The sequence below is a fragment of the Giraffa tippelskirchi genome, chromosome Y (genome assembly GCF_054371585.1).
Source record: "Giraffa tippelskirchi isolate mGirTip1 chromosome Y, T2T-mGirTip1v1.2.pri, whole genome shotgun sequence".
NCBI lineage: Eukaryota > Metazoa > Chordata > Mammalia > Artiodactyla > Giraffidae > Giraffa > Giraffa tippelskirchi.
The window spans coordinates 15,545,836-15,561,234 of record NC_137290.1 but is presented as its reverse complement, the minus strand read 5'-3'; the positions used below and the strand labels follow the sequence as shown (position 1 = coordinate 15,561,234).

Sequence of the window (15,399 nt, the reverse complement as noted above, 5' to 3'; positions counted from 1 at the left end):
GAGACATCTGTAGGCAGGTCAAGAAGCAGCAGTTACAGCTGGACATGGAAAAACAGACTGGCTCCATATCAGGAAGGAGTACATCAAGGCTACATATTGTCACCCTGCTTATTGATCTTATATGCAGAGTACCTCATGAGAAACGCTGTGCTGGAGGAAACACAAAGTGGAATCAAGATTGCCGGGAGAAATATCAATAACCTCAGATATGCCGATGACAGCACCCTTATGGCAGAAAGCATGAACAAAAGAGCCTATTGATGCAAGTGACAGAGGACATTGAAAAACTTGGCTTAAAACTGAACATTCAGAAAACTAAGATTATGGTATCTGGTCCCATCCCTTCTTGACAAATAGAAGAGGAAACAGTGACAAATAATATGTTGGTCTCCAAAATCAATACAGATGGTGATGGTAGCCACGAAATTAAGAGATGCTTGCTCCCTGGAATAAAAGGTATGAGCAGGCTAGACAGCTCATTAAAAAGCAGAGGCATTACTTTGTCAAAAAAAAAAAAAAAAAAGGTCCCTCTAGTCAGTTCAGTTCAGGTCAGTTTAGCCGCTCAATCATGTCCGACTGTTTGTGACCCAATGAATCACAGCATGCCAGGCCTCCCTGTCCATTGCCAACTCCTGGAGCTCACCCAAACCCACGTCCATCGAGTCGGTGATGCCATCCAATCATCTCATCCTCTGTCGTCCCCTTCTCCTCCTGCCCGCTATCGTTCTCAACATCAGGGTCTTTTCCAATGAGTACACTCTTCACACGAGGTGGCCAACGTATTGGAGTTTCAGCTTCAACCTCAGTCCTTCTAATGTACACCCAGAACTGATCTCCTTTAGGATGGACTGGTTGGATCTCCTTGCAGTCCAAGGGACTCTCAAGAGTCTTCTCCAACACCACAATTCAAAAGCATCAATTCTTCGGCGCTCAGCTTTCGTCACAGTCCAACTCTCACATCCATACATGACCACTGGAAAACCATAGCCTTGTCTAGACGGACCTTTTTTCGCAAAGTAATGTCTCTGCCTTTTGATATTGTGGCTAGGTTGGTCATAACTTTCCCTCTAAGGAGTAAGCGTCTTTCAATTTCAGGGCGAGAGTCACCATCTTCAGTGATTCTGGAGCCCCCAAAATAAAGTCTGACACTGTTTCCACTGTTTCCCCGTCTATTTGCCACGAGGTGATGGGACCAGATGCCATGACCTTAGTTTTCTGAATGCTGAACTTTAAGCCAACTTTTTCACTCTCCTCTTTCACTTTCATCAAGAGGTGTTTTAATTCCTCTTCACTTTCTGCCATATGGGTGGTGTTATCTGCATCCCTGAGGTTATTGATATTTCTCCCAGCAATCATGACTGCAGCTTGTGTGTCTTCCGGCCCAGGGTTTCTCATGATGTGCTCTGTATATAAGTTAAATAAGCAGGGGGACAATATACAGCCCCGACGTACTTCTTTTCGTATTTGGAACCAGTCTGTTGTTCCATGTCCAGTTCTAACTGTTGTTCCTGAGCTGCATACAGATTTCTCAAGAGAAAGGTCAAGTGGTCTGGTAATCCAATCTCTTTCAGAATTTTCCACAGTTTATTGTGATCCACACAGTCAAAGGGTTTGGCATAGTCAATAAAGCAGAAATAGATGTTGTTCTGGAATTTTCTTGCTTTTTTGATGATTCAGCGGACGTTGGCAATTCCATCTCATTCAGGTTTGTCCTCAGTCAAATCCTTTATGATTATACAATGTAAATGAGAAATAGATTAAAGGGACTAGATCTGATAGACAGAGTGCCTGATGATCTATGGATGGAAGTTCGTGACTGAAGACCATCCCCATGGAAATGAAATGCAAAAACAGGAAAATGGCTGTCTGAGGAGGCCTTACAAATAACTATGAAAAGAAGAGAAGTGAAAAACAAAGGACAGAATGAAAGTAATTCCCATTTGAATTAGAGCTCGAAAGAATAGCAAGGAGAGATAAGAAAGCCTTCCTCAGCGATCAATGCAAAGAAATAGAGGAAAACCACAGAATGGGAAAGATTAGAGATCTCTTCAAGAAAACTAGAGTTACCAGGGGAACACTTCATGCACAGATGGGCTCGATAACGGACAGAAATGATAGGGACCTAGCAGAAGCAGAAGCTATTAATAAGAGGTCGCAAGAATACGCAGAACTGTATATATCTATATCTATATATCTATATCTTCAAGACGCAGATAAGCACAGTGGTACGATCACTCACCTAGAGCCAGACATCCTGGAATATGAAGTCAAGTGGGCCTTACAGAGCATCACTAGGAACAAAGCTAGTGGAGGTGCTGGAATTCCAGTTGAGCTATTTTGAAATCCTGAAGGATGATGCTGTGAACGTGCTACACTCAATACGCCAAAAATTTTGGAGAACTCCGCAGAGGCCACAGGACTGGAAAAGGTCAGTTTTCATTCCAATCCCAAAGAAAGGCAGTGCCAAAGAATGCTCAAACTACCACACAATTGCACTCATCTCCCACGCTAGTAAATCAAGGCTCAAAATTCTCCAAGCCATGCTCCAGCAATATGTGAACTGTGAACTTCCGGATGGTGAAGCTGGTTTTAGAATAGGCAGAGGAACCGTCCAGTCGAAGCTATGGTTTTTCCAGTAGTCATGTATGGATGTCAGAGCTGGAGTAGAAAGAAAGTTGAGCACCAAAGAATTGATGCTTTGAAACTGTGATGTTGGTGAAGACCCTCGAGAGTCCTTTGGACTGCAAGGAGATCCAACCAGTCCACCCTAAAGGACATCAGTCCTGCATGTTCATTGGAAGGACTGATGCTGAAGCTGTAACTCCAATAATTTGGCCACCTGATGCGAAGGACTGACTGATTAGAAGGACCACCCTTATGGCAGAAAGTGAAGAACAAAAGAGCTTCTTGATGAAAGTGAAAGAGGAGAGTGAAAAAGTTGGCTTAAAGCTGAACGTTCAGAAAACTAAGATCATGGCTTGTGGTCCCATCACTTCATGGGAAATAGATGGGGAAACAGTGCAAAGAGTGTCAGACTTTATTTTGGGGGGCCCCAAAAGCACTGTTGATGGTGACTGCAGCCACGAAATTAAAAGATGCTTACTGCTTGGAAGGAAGGTTATGGCCAACCTAGATAGCATATTTAAAAGCAGGGACATTACTTTGCCAACAAAAGTCCGTCTAGTCAAGGCTATGGTTTTTCCAGTGGTCATGTATGGATGTGAGATTCGGACGGTGAAAAAGCTGAGTGCCACAGAATTGATGCTTTTGAGCTGTGGTGTTGGAGAAGACTCTTGAGTGTTCCTTGGACTGCAAGGAGATCCAGTCAATCCATTCTAAAGGAGATCAATCCTGGGTGTTCATTGGAAGGTCTGATGCTCCGGCTGAAACTGCAGTCCTTTGGCCATCTCATGCGAAAAGTTGACTCATTGGAAAAGACCCTAATGCTGGGTAGGATTGAGGGCAGGAGGAGAAGGGGATGACAGAGGATGAGACGGTTGGATGGCATCACTGACTCAATGGATATGGGTTTGGGTAAACTCCGAGAGTTGGTGATGGACAGAGAGGCCTGGTGTGCTGCAATTCATGGGGTCGCAAAGACTCGGACACGATTGAAAGACTGAACTGAACTTAACTGATGCTGGGCAAGATCAAATGTGGGAGGAGAAGGGGACAACAAAGGACAGGTTGGTTGGATGGCATCACCAACTCAATGGACATGAGTTTGAGTAAACTCTGGGGCGTTGGTGATGGACTAGGAGGCCTGACTTGCAGCAGTCCATGGGCTCGCAAAGACTCGGACATGACTGAAAGACTGAACTGAACTGAACTGATGCTGGGAAGGACCAAAGGTGGGAGGAGAAGGGGACAACAAAGGACAGGTTGGTTGGATGGCATCACCAACACAATGGACATGAGTTTGAGTAAACTCCGGGGTGTTGGTGATGGACAAGGAGGCCTGACTTGCAGCAGTCCATGGGCTCGCAAAGGATCGGACACAACTAAGCCACTGAACAGACTGACTGAACTCAAAATCAAAGAAAGGGATTCTGGGAAATGTAGCTCCAGACTAGGCAAATTAACACAGCGGAGCACAGAGCACTTGACTTACTAAACCCTTCTGCTTCACTTAGTAGGGTGAACTGAGCTTTGAAAAACCGACCTGACTGATAAAGAGACTTTGGACAAGTCTGCAGTGAGGAGACTTTTAGTCACTGCTTTAATTTTCCATCGTACGAATCTGCACTAGAAACAGTCTGGATGTCATTTTCCCCACCTGCCTTGCAGTCAGAACGTAACCATGGGACCTAGGCTCAATCAATTAGACGCACCCAGATGGTACCCAGGCTCAGCCAATCAAATACATCCAGATGGCACTTAAGACCAATTAGGTACAGCCACATGAAATGTAGGCTTAGCCAATGGATACACTTACAGGTGAAAGCAGTGCAACTGGGTTCTGATGCATAGAATTCAATCTAGACGAGGTGGAAGGGGACATAAGCCATGTCACTAGTGACAGCCACTGTGTCTGGAGCCAGTGGTAGTGACAGTTCAGTTCAGTCACTCAGTCCAGTCCGACTCTCTGCGACCCCATGAACTGCAGCATGCCAGGCCTCCCTGTCCATCACCAACACCTGAAGTTCACCCAAACCCATGTCCATTGAGTTGGTGATGCCATCACACCATCTCATCCTCTGTCATCCCCTTCTTCTCCTGCCCTCAATCTTTCCCAGCATCAGGGTCTTCTCCAATGAGTGACAGAAGATCCTGCACTCAAACTCTATATTGTTCATGGCTGTCTCTCCAGCCATCCCTCTCAGAAATCTGAGTCACTTAATATCCTTTAATAAGTTTCTTTCCTGCTCAAAGTTACCTCTAATGAATTCTATTCTTTCCAGTAGAAAGCTGACACCCCTCTAACTTCATTTAACCATCTAGCCTCTTTCCAAAACTAGATAAAATAAGGAACAATGTCCACCCCCATGGGCAGTGGAGTCAGGGAGATGCATTTTGTCAAATTACTATGGTGCCACAGACTCTGGGCCAGTGTCACCTGTGAGGGGGTCACTGACCTGGGTTGTGAGTCGGGTAGACCCATCTGAATCCTGGCTGTGGTGCTGACTGGCCTGTTGTGTGACATTGCGCATATCACTTTCCTCATCTCGAGAAATGACTGTGCTTAGTGTTGCCTCCTGGGGATATCATAGAGACCAAAAGATTCCTCTACGGAGCAATCTCTCAACCACACAGCTCAGCATGTTGGACACACCCACACCAGTGATGATAAAAGGAAGAAGAGTGACCTTTCTTTTGCTGGATTAAAGAAAATAAATAATAATAGAGGTGGTGTCCTCATGTAGTCCAAGATGAAGATGGTCTGTGAATGCTGCAGTTTAGAAAAGTTACATGTTTTTGGTTTTATATTTTTTAGTTTTCTATTTTTTTAATTATATTTATTTTAATTGGAGGCTAATTATGGTACAATATCGTAGTGGTTTTGCCATGCATTGACATGAGTCAGCCACGGGTGTACATGGGTTTCCCATCCTGAACCCCCTCACCCCAATTCCATCCCTCTGGGTCATCCCAGTGCACCAACTCTGAGCACCCTGTCTCATGCATTGCACCTGCACTGGAGGTCTGTTTCACATATGAAAATATACATGTTTCCATGTTATTCTCTGAATCCATCCCAGACTTGCCTTCTCTCACAGAGTCCAGAAGACTCTTCTATACATCTGTGTCACTTTTCCTGTCTTTCACATAGGGTTATCATCACTATCTTTCTGAATTCCGTGTGTGTGTGTGTGTGTGTGTGTGTGTGTTTGTGTGTGTGTTTGTGTTATTGGTGTTTTTCCTTCTGGCTTACATCGCTCTGTTTAATAGGGTCCAGTTTCATCCACCTCGTTAAAACTGGTTCAAATGCATTCTTTTGAATGGCTTAGTAATATTCCATTGTGTATATGTACCACGGCTTTCTTAGCCATTCGTCTGCTGTTGTACATCTGGGTTGCTTCCATGTCCTGGCTATTATAAACAGTGCTAGGGTGAACATTGGGGTACACGTGTCTCTTTCAATTCTGGATTCCTCGGGGTGTATGCCCAGCAGTAGGACTGCTGAGTCATATGGCAGTTCCATTTCCAGGTTTTTAAGAATCTCCACACTGTTCTCTATAGTAGCTCTAATAGTTCGCATTTCCATCAACGGTGTAAGAGGGTTCCCTTTTCTCCACACCCTCTCCAGGATTTATTGTTTGTAGACGTTTGGATAGCAGCCATTCTGACTGGTGTGAGATGGTACCTCATTATGGTTTTGCTTTGCATTTCTCTGATAATGAGTGATGTTAAACATCTTTTCAAGAGTTTGTTAGCCATCTGTATGTCTTCTTTGGAGAAATGACTGTTTAGTTCTTTGGCCCCTTTTTTGATTGGCTCGCTTATTTTTCTGGAATTGAGCTGCAGGCGTTGCTTATATAGTTTTGAGATTAATTCATTGTCAATTGCTTCGTTTGCTATAATTTTGGCCCATTCTGAAGGCAGTCTTCTTCCCTTGCTTATAGTTTCCTTCACTGTGCAAAAGCTTTTCAGTTTATTTAGGTCCCATTGGCGTATGTTTGCTTTAATTTCCATTACTCTGGGAGGTGGCTCATAGAGGATCCTGCTGTGATTTCTGTCAGAAAGCGTTTTGCCTGTGTTTTCCTCTAGGAGTTTTCTACTTTGTGGTCTTACATTTAGATCTTTAATCCATTTTGAATTTATTTTTGTGTACGGTGCTAGAAAGTGTTCTAGTTTCCCTCTTGTACAAGTGCTTGACCAGTTTTCCCAGCACAACTTGTTAAAGAGATTGTCTTGTCTTCATTGTATATTCTTGCCTCCTCTATCAAAGATAAAGTGTCCATAGGTACGTGGCTTGGACCTCTGGGCTTGCAATTTTGATCCATTTATCTATATTTCTGTCTTTGTGCTAGAACCACGCTGTCTTGATGACTGTAGCTTTGTAGTACAGCCTGAAATCAGGCAGGGTGATTCCTCCAGGTCCATTCTTCTTTCTCAAGATTGCTTTGGCTATTCGAGGTTTTTTGTAATTCCATACAAATTGTGAAATTATTTCTTCTATTTCCCTGAAAAATACCGTTGGTGGCTTGATAGGGATTGCATTGAATCTATAGATTGCTTTGGGTAGTATACTCATTTTCACTATATTGATTCTTTCACTCCATGAACATGGTATATTCCTCCATCTATTTGTGTCCTGTTTGACTTCTTTCACCAGTGTTTTATAGTTTTCTATATGTATATATAGGTCTTTTGTTTCTTTAGGTAGATATATTCCTCAGTATTTTATTGTTTTCATTGGAGTGGTGAATGGAATGGTTTCTTTAAGTTTTCTTTCAGTTTTCTCCTTGTTAGTGTATAGGAATGCAAGGGATTTCTGCGTGTTCATTTTGTTTCCTGCAACTTTACTATATTCATTGATTAGCTCTAGTAATTTTCTGGTGGAGTGTTTAGGATTTTCTCTGTAGAAGATCATGGCATCTGCAAACAGTGAGTGTTTTACTTCTACTTTTCCAATCCGGGTTCCTTTTATTTCTTTTTCTGCTCTGATCGCTGTGGCCAAAACTCCCAAAACTATGTTGAATAGGAGTGGTGAGAGTGGGTACCATTGTACTGATCCTTACTTTAGGGGCATTGCTTTCAATTTTTCACCTTTGAGGATAATGTTTGCTGTGGGTTTGTCGTATATATCTTTTATTATGTTGAGATTTGTTCCTCCTATGCCTGCTTTCTGGAGGGTTTTGGTGATAAATGGATGTTGAATTTTGTCCAAGGGTTTCTCTGCATCTATTGAGATAATCACATGATTTTTATTTTTCAATTTGTTAATGTGGTGTATTATGTTGATTAGTTTGTGGATATTGAAGAATCCTTGCATCCCTGGGATAAATCCCACTTGGTCATGATGTATGATCGTTTTAATATGTTGTTGGATTCTGCTTGCTAGAATTTTGTAAAGGATTTTTGCATCTATGTTCATCAGTGATATTGCCCCATGGTTACATTTATTTATTTATTTATTTATTTATTTATTTATTTATTTATTTATTTATTTATTTATTTATTTATTTTTGTGGCATCTTTGTCTGGTTTTGGTATTAGGGTGATGGTGGCCTCATAAAATGAGTTTGGAAGTTTCCCCTCCTCTGCAATTTCCTAGAAGCATTTGAGTATGATAGGTATAACCTCTTCTCTCAATTTTTGGTAGAATCCAGCTGTGAAGCCGTCTGGTCCTGGGCTTCTGTTTGCTGGAAGATTACTGATTACCCTTTCAATTTCCGTGCTTGTGATGGGTTTGTTAGGATTTTGTTTTTCTCCCTCGTTCAGTTTTCAGAAGTTGTACTTTTCTAAGAATTTGCCCACTTCTTCCAAGTTGTCCATTTTATTGGCATATAGGGGTTGATAGTAGTCTCTTATGATCCTTTGTATTTCTGTGTTGTCTGTTGAGAACTCTCCATTTTCATTTCTAATTTTGTTGATTTGATTCTTCTCCCTTTGTTTCTTGATGAGTCCGGCTAATGGTTTGTCAATTTTATATATCTTCTCAAAGAACCAGCTTTTAGCTTTGTTGATTTTTGCTCCGGTCTCATTTGTTGCTTTTACATTTATTTCTGCTCTATTATATGATTTCTTTCCTTCTACTAAGCCTGGGGTTCTTGAATTCTTCCTTCTCTAGTTTCTTTAGGTGTAGAGTTAGGTTATTTGTTTGACTTGGTTCTTCTTTCTTGAGGTAAGCCGCTTTTGCTATGAACCTTCGCCTTTGCACTCATTCTACAGCGTCCCATAGGTTTTGGGTTGTTGCGTTTTCATTTTCATTTGTTTCTATGCATATTTTGATATCTTTTTGGATTTCCTCTGCGATTTGTTGCTTATTTAGCAGCGTGGTGTTCAGCCTTCATATGTTTGAATTTTAAATAGTGTTTCTCTTGCAGTTGACATCTAGTCTCAGTGTACTGTGGTCAGAAAATATGCTTGGAATGATTTCAAGGTTTTTTGAATCTACCAAAGCTGGACTTATGGCCGAGGATGTGATCTGTCCTGGAGAAGTTTCCATACGTACTTGAGTAAAAGGTGAAACCCATTGTTTTGTGGTGAAATGTCGTATCGATATCAATTATGTCTAACTGGTCCATAGTATCATTTAAGGTTTGTATTTCCTTGTTAATTTTCTGTTTACTTGATCTATCCATAGGTGTGAGTGGGGTAGTAAAGTCTTCCACTACGACTGTGTTGTCGTTAATTTCCCTTTCATGCTTGTTAGCCTTTGCCTTACATATTGTGGTTCTCCTATGTTGGGTGCGTATGTATTTACAATCGTTATATCTTCTTCTCGGATTGATGTTTTGATCATTATGTAGTGTCCCTCTTTGTGTCTTTTCACAGGCTTTATTTTAAAGTCTATTTTGTCTGATATGTGTATTGCTACTCCTGCTTTCTTCTGGTCTCGACTTGCTTGGAATACCTTTTTTCCAGCCCTTCACTTTCAGTCTGTATGTGCCCCTTGTTTGGAGGTGGGTCTGTTGTAGACAACATAAACAGTGGTCTTGTTTGTGTATCCTTTCAGCTATGCTTTGCCTTTTGGTTGGGGCACTCGACCCATTTACATTTAAGGTAACTGTTGATAAGTATGATCCTGTTGCCATTTGATTTGCTGTTTGGGATTCGAGTTTATACAACCTTTCTGTGTTTCCTGCCTAGAGAAGATCCTTTAGCATTTGTTGAAGAGTGAAAAGAAGAGTTGGGAATAGATGTCTCTACAGTATCTTCATTAGTCTGAGGTAATAAGAAGAAGCATGTTAAAGCAAGGGGTAATGTGGATGATCAAAACTCTGACTTTCATCCTGAAACTTGAGGACAGAGTGTATTTTCAGCCTGCACAAGTTTAAATGTGCCATTCATACGAAAGCCTTCTACCATCCAGATAGCTGCTGAAACAAGTGCCCCAACTTGAAATGATTTCTCTTCTCCATCGTAAATATCAGTTAGACCACAGGAGCATACTGTGATACATCAATCTGCAGCTGCTTTAGGTGTTGTTGTTGTTGTTTTAATTGAAGAGAAATTGCTTTACAGAATTTTGCTGTATTCTGTCAGAATTCAAAATAAATCAACCATAGAGGCACATATATCCCCTCCCTCTGGGAGTACCCTCCCATCTCCCTCCCCATCCCACAATCTAGCTTGAGCATTTGTCATGGGATTTCACATAGCAGCTGCACTAAATCAAATGGCTCTAGTGAAAATTTTGCAGCTATGTCTACTTCTGTTTCTCCGTACCGCACCTTATGTCCATTACAGAACAGTTAGTTTGGACCGAGGGTGGAGCCTTCTACCTTTCCAGGTTGGTATGGTAACATGTCAGCCCATGACCGTCCTTTTCCTAAACTACAACAGTCAGGCAATTTAGTTTTCCCAGTGCCAAAGATCCCTGACACATCTGCTGCTTCTCTTTCAAGATCCACTCATCAACCATCTTCATTATTTGAAAACTGTCCTAATACAACTGATGTACCTAATAGGTGTTGGATTATGGAGGATACCAAAGTGTAAAATTAATGTTTGGAGATGTCAACAAATTCCTACAATTCTCTTATTTGAAGAAAAAAGTTACATATTCATCTTCATAGGGCCAAATTCTATTTTGGAATAATTAAGAGTAAAATGAGTCTTTCTTTCCGTGCCTGACTATTTTACTCTGCATAATATAAACACTTCTGTTCAAGGTCATAAAATAAACACTACACTTGCTTTCACTGAAACCCACCGTCAGTTGATTGACTTCATTGCATAGAAGTGAGCAGACCCATGTTTGGTTTGGTAACAGTCCTGAATGTTAAGAATATGTGTATAGAAGGGTGATCAATCACTTTTATTTCAGGAACCAAGTAGACTTATTGATGTGATTTTTCTGTGTAAAAATTCTTTAGCAATGACATTTTGCAGGTTTCATGTTTTTGGTTACTGTTTATGCAAGCAGCCTTTATTTTAAGTTGATGTAGAAGTAAACACTGGTTGAACATTGCCCTTCAATTGCTAGAAGACCAGTGACTTTATGATGTCAGCGCTACTCTTCAATTGCTAGGAGACCAGTGACTTTGTGATGTCACAGCTTTTTGACTTTGAGAACCATGCTGATGGTCTTGAGAGTTTATCTCTGTACGCCAGCCAAGCAGCATTTGAAGTTAGAGTGTGTAAAGTCAGACAAATGAGAAAAGTATCTGAAGAAAGATCTCTCTGAGATGGCACACATTCCTTCAGAAATTCAAGATGTGCTTCGTAACGATGTATCAAGTGGTTCCAAAACCTCCATTGGATCGTCTTCGTGTGATTACACACTTACTGGGGACTCAGTTTTGAGATCTATGATTGAAGAATATGCTTTCCAGGCTTTGTCTAAGGAAGCTGGGATAAAAAGGCCACCCTACACATTTTCTGTCTCTGAAAGAAATGAGTGGAATGATTTTCTTTCCCTCACTTTTCCACAAAAACTCTGGACTATAGTTGAAAGTGATCAGTTTGAATCTATTTGGTGGGAAGAGAGTGGCACTTCTATAGTGATCAACGAAGAACTCTTCAAGAAAGAAGTCTTGGAAAGAAAGGCCCCTTTCAGAATATTTGAAACTGATAGTATGAAAAGTTTAGTTAGCCAGCTTAAACTTTATGGGTTTAGTAAAAAGCGACAAACTTTTCAAAGATCTGCTTCACTCCCTGACTTTCTGGAAGAAGAAAACAATGTCTCTGTTTTGAGCAAGGTAATCCAAAATTTCCACTTACTGTCAATATGTAAGATTAAATCAGGTGACTTAGAAAGCATGTTCACATATGTAGCAAAAACCGAATTTAAAATTGAGATAGCAAACTGTTGAACACGTTTTATTTTTTGAAGTTGAGAACAGCTGGAGGTTAAAATATTTGATACTTAATACACTCTCCTAGCAACTTGAAATCAGATACATGTCCTCAAGCTACTTTAAGTGGTATTTACTGTATATATACAACATATTTTTTAGTTGAGGAGCATACTTGTTTCTAACATGTAAGGTGTTAAAACTACTAATGGAGGTGTTGTCTTTGATTCTATTTAATTGGCATCATTAAAGGAATACATTTTTATAGTTTAACTTTGCTTGTCAGTTTTACCTTCGTTTATAAAAAACTAAATAATTGTATCCTTTGATTTTAGTTACAGATCTACCATAATCCAAATTTCAAAAGAGGCTATCCCCAACTTTTAGGAAGAATGAAAAGAAGAGTTGGGATTAGCAATGTGTTTCCGAAATCTTCACTAGTTCCAGATTACGAGAAGAAGCATGTTAAAGCAAGGGTCAACATAGATGATCGTAACTCTGGTTTTCATGCTCAAACTAGTGGAGAGAGTCCATTTTCAGCTTCCACCAGTTTAAGTGTGCCTTTCCCACAAAAGACTTATACCAGCCAGATAGTCCCTAAAACAAGCGCCCTACTTCCGCGTGACTTTCCTTCCCCATCAATATCAGTTAGACAAAGAGAACAGAACGTGGTAGACCAACCTGCTGTTTTAAACCAGTTGAGCATTTTTAATTGGCACTTCCATAGCACCTACACTCAAGCAAATGGCCACGTTGAGGACTTTGCTACTACCGCTACATCTACTTCTCAGAACCACATCGTATCTCCATTATGGAGCAGTTCTTTTGGACTGATGGTGGAGCCTTCTACATTTCCAGACAGGTATAGCGATATGTCAGCCCATGACAGTCCTCTTCCTAACCAGCAACAGAGAGGCAACTCAAGGTCCCCAGTGCCAACGATCGCTTATACACCCACCTCCTCTCTTTCAAGTCAATTCATCAACGATATTCCTTATGTGAAAACCATGCTAATTAAAACTGACCTATCAAATAAGTATCAGCTTATGGAACCTAATGAAGATTAAAATTTACGTTGGGAGAGGTCAACAAATACCCACAATTCTTGTATTTGAACAATAAAGTTACACGTTCCTCTGCACAGTTTTGTTTTCTATTTTGAAGCAATGAAGAGTAAATTAAGGCTTTATTTCAATGTCTGGCTATTTCTCTGCACTCTTTTATAAACTCTTCAGTTCAAGAAAACATCCGTTAGGCATCCTAGGTAAATGGCACCTAGCCTATTGTTTCTAAGCAAGAAAATGAGAACAAAGGGAAAAGAGGTCATGGATGTAAAGTGATTTGGGAAATCATCCCTGCTGAAATGAATGGGTGTCTAAATGAGGATGGTACGGGTGAAGGAACACATACAAATAAAATCAAAACAAGTGCACCTACACAGTACGAACCTTAGTGCATTCACAGTTACATGATATTCTATTACGTATCGGTAGAGTCTTAAGATAGAGAAGGAAATGGTGCCCCGCTCCAGTATTCTTGCCTGGAGAATTCCGTGGAAAGGGGCTCCTGGTGGGCTGCTGTCCATAGGGTCGCACAGAGTTGCACACAACTGAAGTGACTTAGCAGCAGCAGAGTCTTAAGACATTAGACAGGAGATTGTCTTCATTCTAGAAATTCATTTCATACTTGAAAATATAAATATTGTAGCATGTCCAAAATTAGGAGAACCGTTATACCATCACTGTGATACCAACGATTACAGGACATAATCAGTGACTGGACCATGGCCAGCACAAGATAGGTATTTTACAAGTGGTACTGTATAGGGTCATTTTAGCTCTGCTCTCCTTAAGGCGTACCTTTATTTCCTGCCACCATGATTCCACCCTATATTTCCTAATGCATATTTAGATTTTGCTTATCTGTTCCCTCAGAGACAAAATAAATTCCTCTGGTGATTGCAGCACCTCAGGATGGTTAACAAGTTCTTTGAAGACATGATATTTGTTTTCCGTAGTAGTTTCAGTACCATTCTCTTACACCGTGCTTCTGGAGCTACAATCACACACACTGCTTTCAGATGTGCTAAGCCCCTTCTCACAACTTTGCCTCAACTCTTTCTTGGGGTTGGAAGGAACCTCTGTTCGCCCTCCTACCAAGGTGAGCACGGATATCAGGTCTTCAATGTGTTTGGGGTCTACCCTCTTTTCTTTGTGTATCTTTCACATCAGCTAAAACGTGTACTTACTGAATTATCAACAAGGAAATGTAATCACGAATCAAATGCTATATACATTACTCAACAACATCCTATAACCTGCACTATTATCATAATTGACCTTTCCTACTTACTGAGAATCTTTTCCCGGTTGATAAATATATATCTTATATGTTCATGAATGTCAAATGTGGGAATTCAAATTATAAAATGATTGCTGCTCTCATGAAGTTTACAGTCTATAACAACCCATACTAGTCATGTTGTTTCAGGCCCCAGTTCCCTAAAATTCAGTAGTAGTTATAGAGATATTTATGAAAAAAACAAACAAACAAAAAAGAATCATTCATTTTAATTCTCTAGAAAAGTCATGGAGTAAGGAGGGATCAAAATCAATGGCTGATCCTTCACATAGTTCACAATGAAAGAAGATGAGCAGAGTGTCTGCCAGTTGGACCTCCCAGACTGTCATGAACACTACCTAGAAATCTTGGCAATCTCCACTTTGTGGCCATTTCTTTAGACAGTAGTAGCAATATCAAGTCATGGCCCTGTTTTGGTGTGGTAACCCACATAGGACAACACCAAGTTAAGTTCACCGTTCTCATGTTTGGGGCTAATGCAGAGTGAAAGCTGTGGACTATTTGTGTAGATAAGGGAGGTGTCCAAACAGCACACGCTTTTTCTTTCACTGAAAACTTTCATTAAATTTGGCTGAGAACACTATACTTTAGAGAGGTAAGCATTTTGCAGCAATTGTAAGAGTTATTGAAATCGGTGTCCTTAGTTATCCTTTCAAGCGCAAAGTCCAATGGTCTGGTTTTCGATTTCAGGCATCTTACTATGGAGCCAAATTTGCATGCTTTGAGAAATAGCACCTTAAAAGCAATCACATCTTCTATTTCACTGCCGTGTACTGATTATTCCTGCTCACTCCCTTTGATCTTCTTTTCCTGTTCTGCTTTGAGGGGCAGGTCCTTCTCAAAAAGAATAGGATTAATTCCCTTAGTGCTCTGTGGTAACTTGGAAAAGGCATGGATAAGGACATGCAATATATTATGTGGGAAAGCTACTGTTTTTGTTCCCTCCTGAAAACATAGTATTAAATTGTACCTCAATTGTCCTACCACGGGAAGCCTGGTTACATGATGCATTACCTTGGTGATCAATTCCCATATGGCTTTAACATATCAGTACCTTTAATTCTCAAAAGCTTATAGAGAAAGTATCTCAATACAGTAGGGAAATATTATACATGAGTTCAGTGTTCTTTCC

The 15,399-nt window shown here is 40.6% G+C and overlaps 1 protein-coding gene across 1 annotated transcript; it reads left to right on the top strand.

Moving 5' to 3' along the window:
• The first annotated feature begins 11,157 nt into the window (after positions 1-11,157).
• On the top strand, positions 11,158-13,047 carry LOC145537534 (heat shock transcription factor, Y-linked-like). Its single transcript, XM_081568235.1, has 2 exons — positions 11,158-11,810; positions 12,242-13,047. Exons 1-2 carry the CDS (start codon positions 11,298-11,300, stop codon positions 12,971-12,973), a joined length of 1,245 nt encoding a protein of 414 aa, XP_081424361.1. The 5' UTR covers positions 11,158-11,297; the 3' UTR covers positions 12,974-13,047.
• Positions 13,048-15,399: the final 2,352 nt, after the last annotated feature.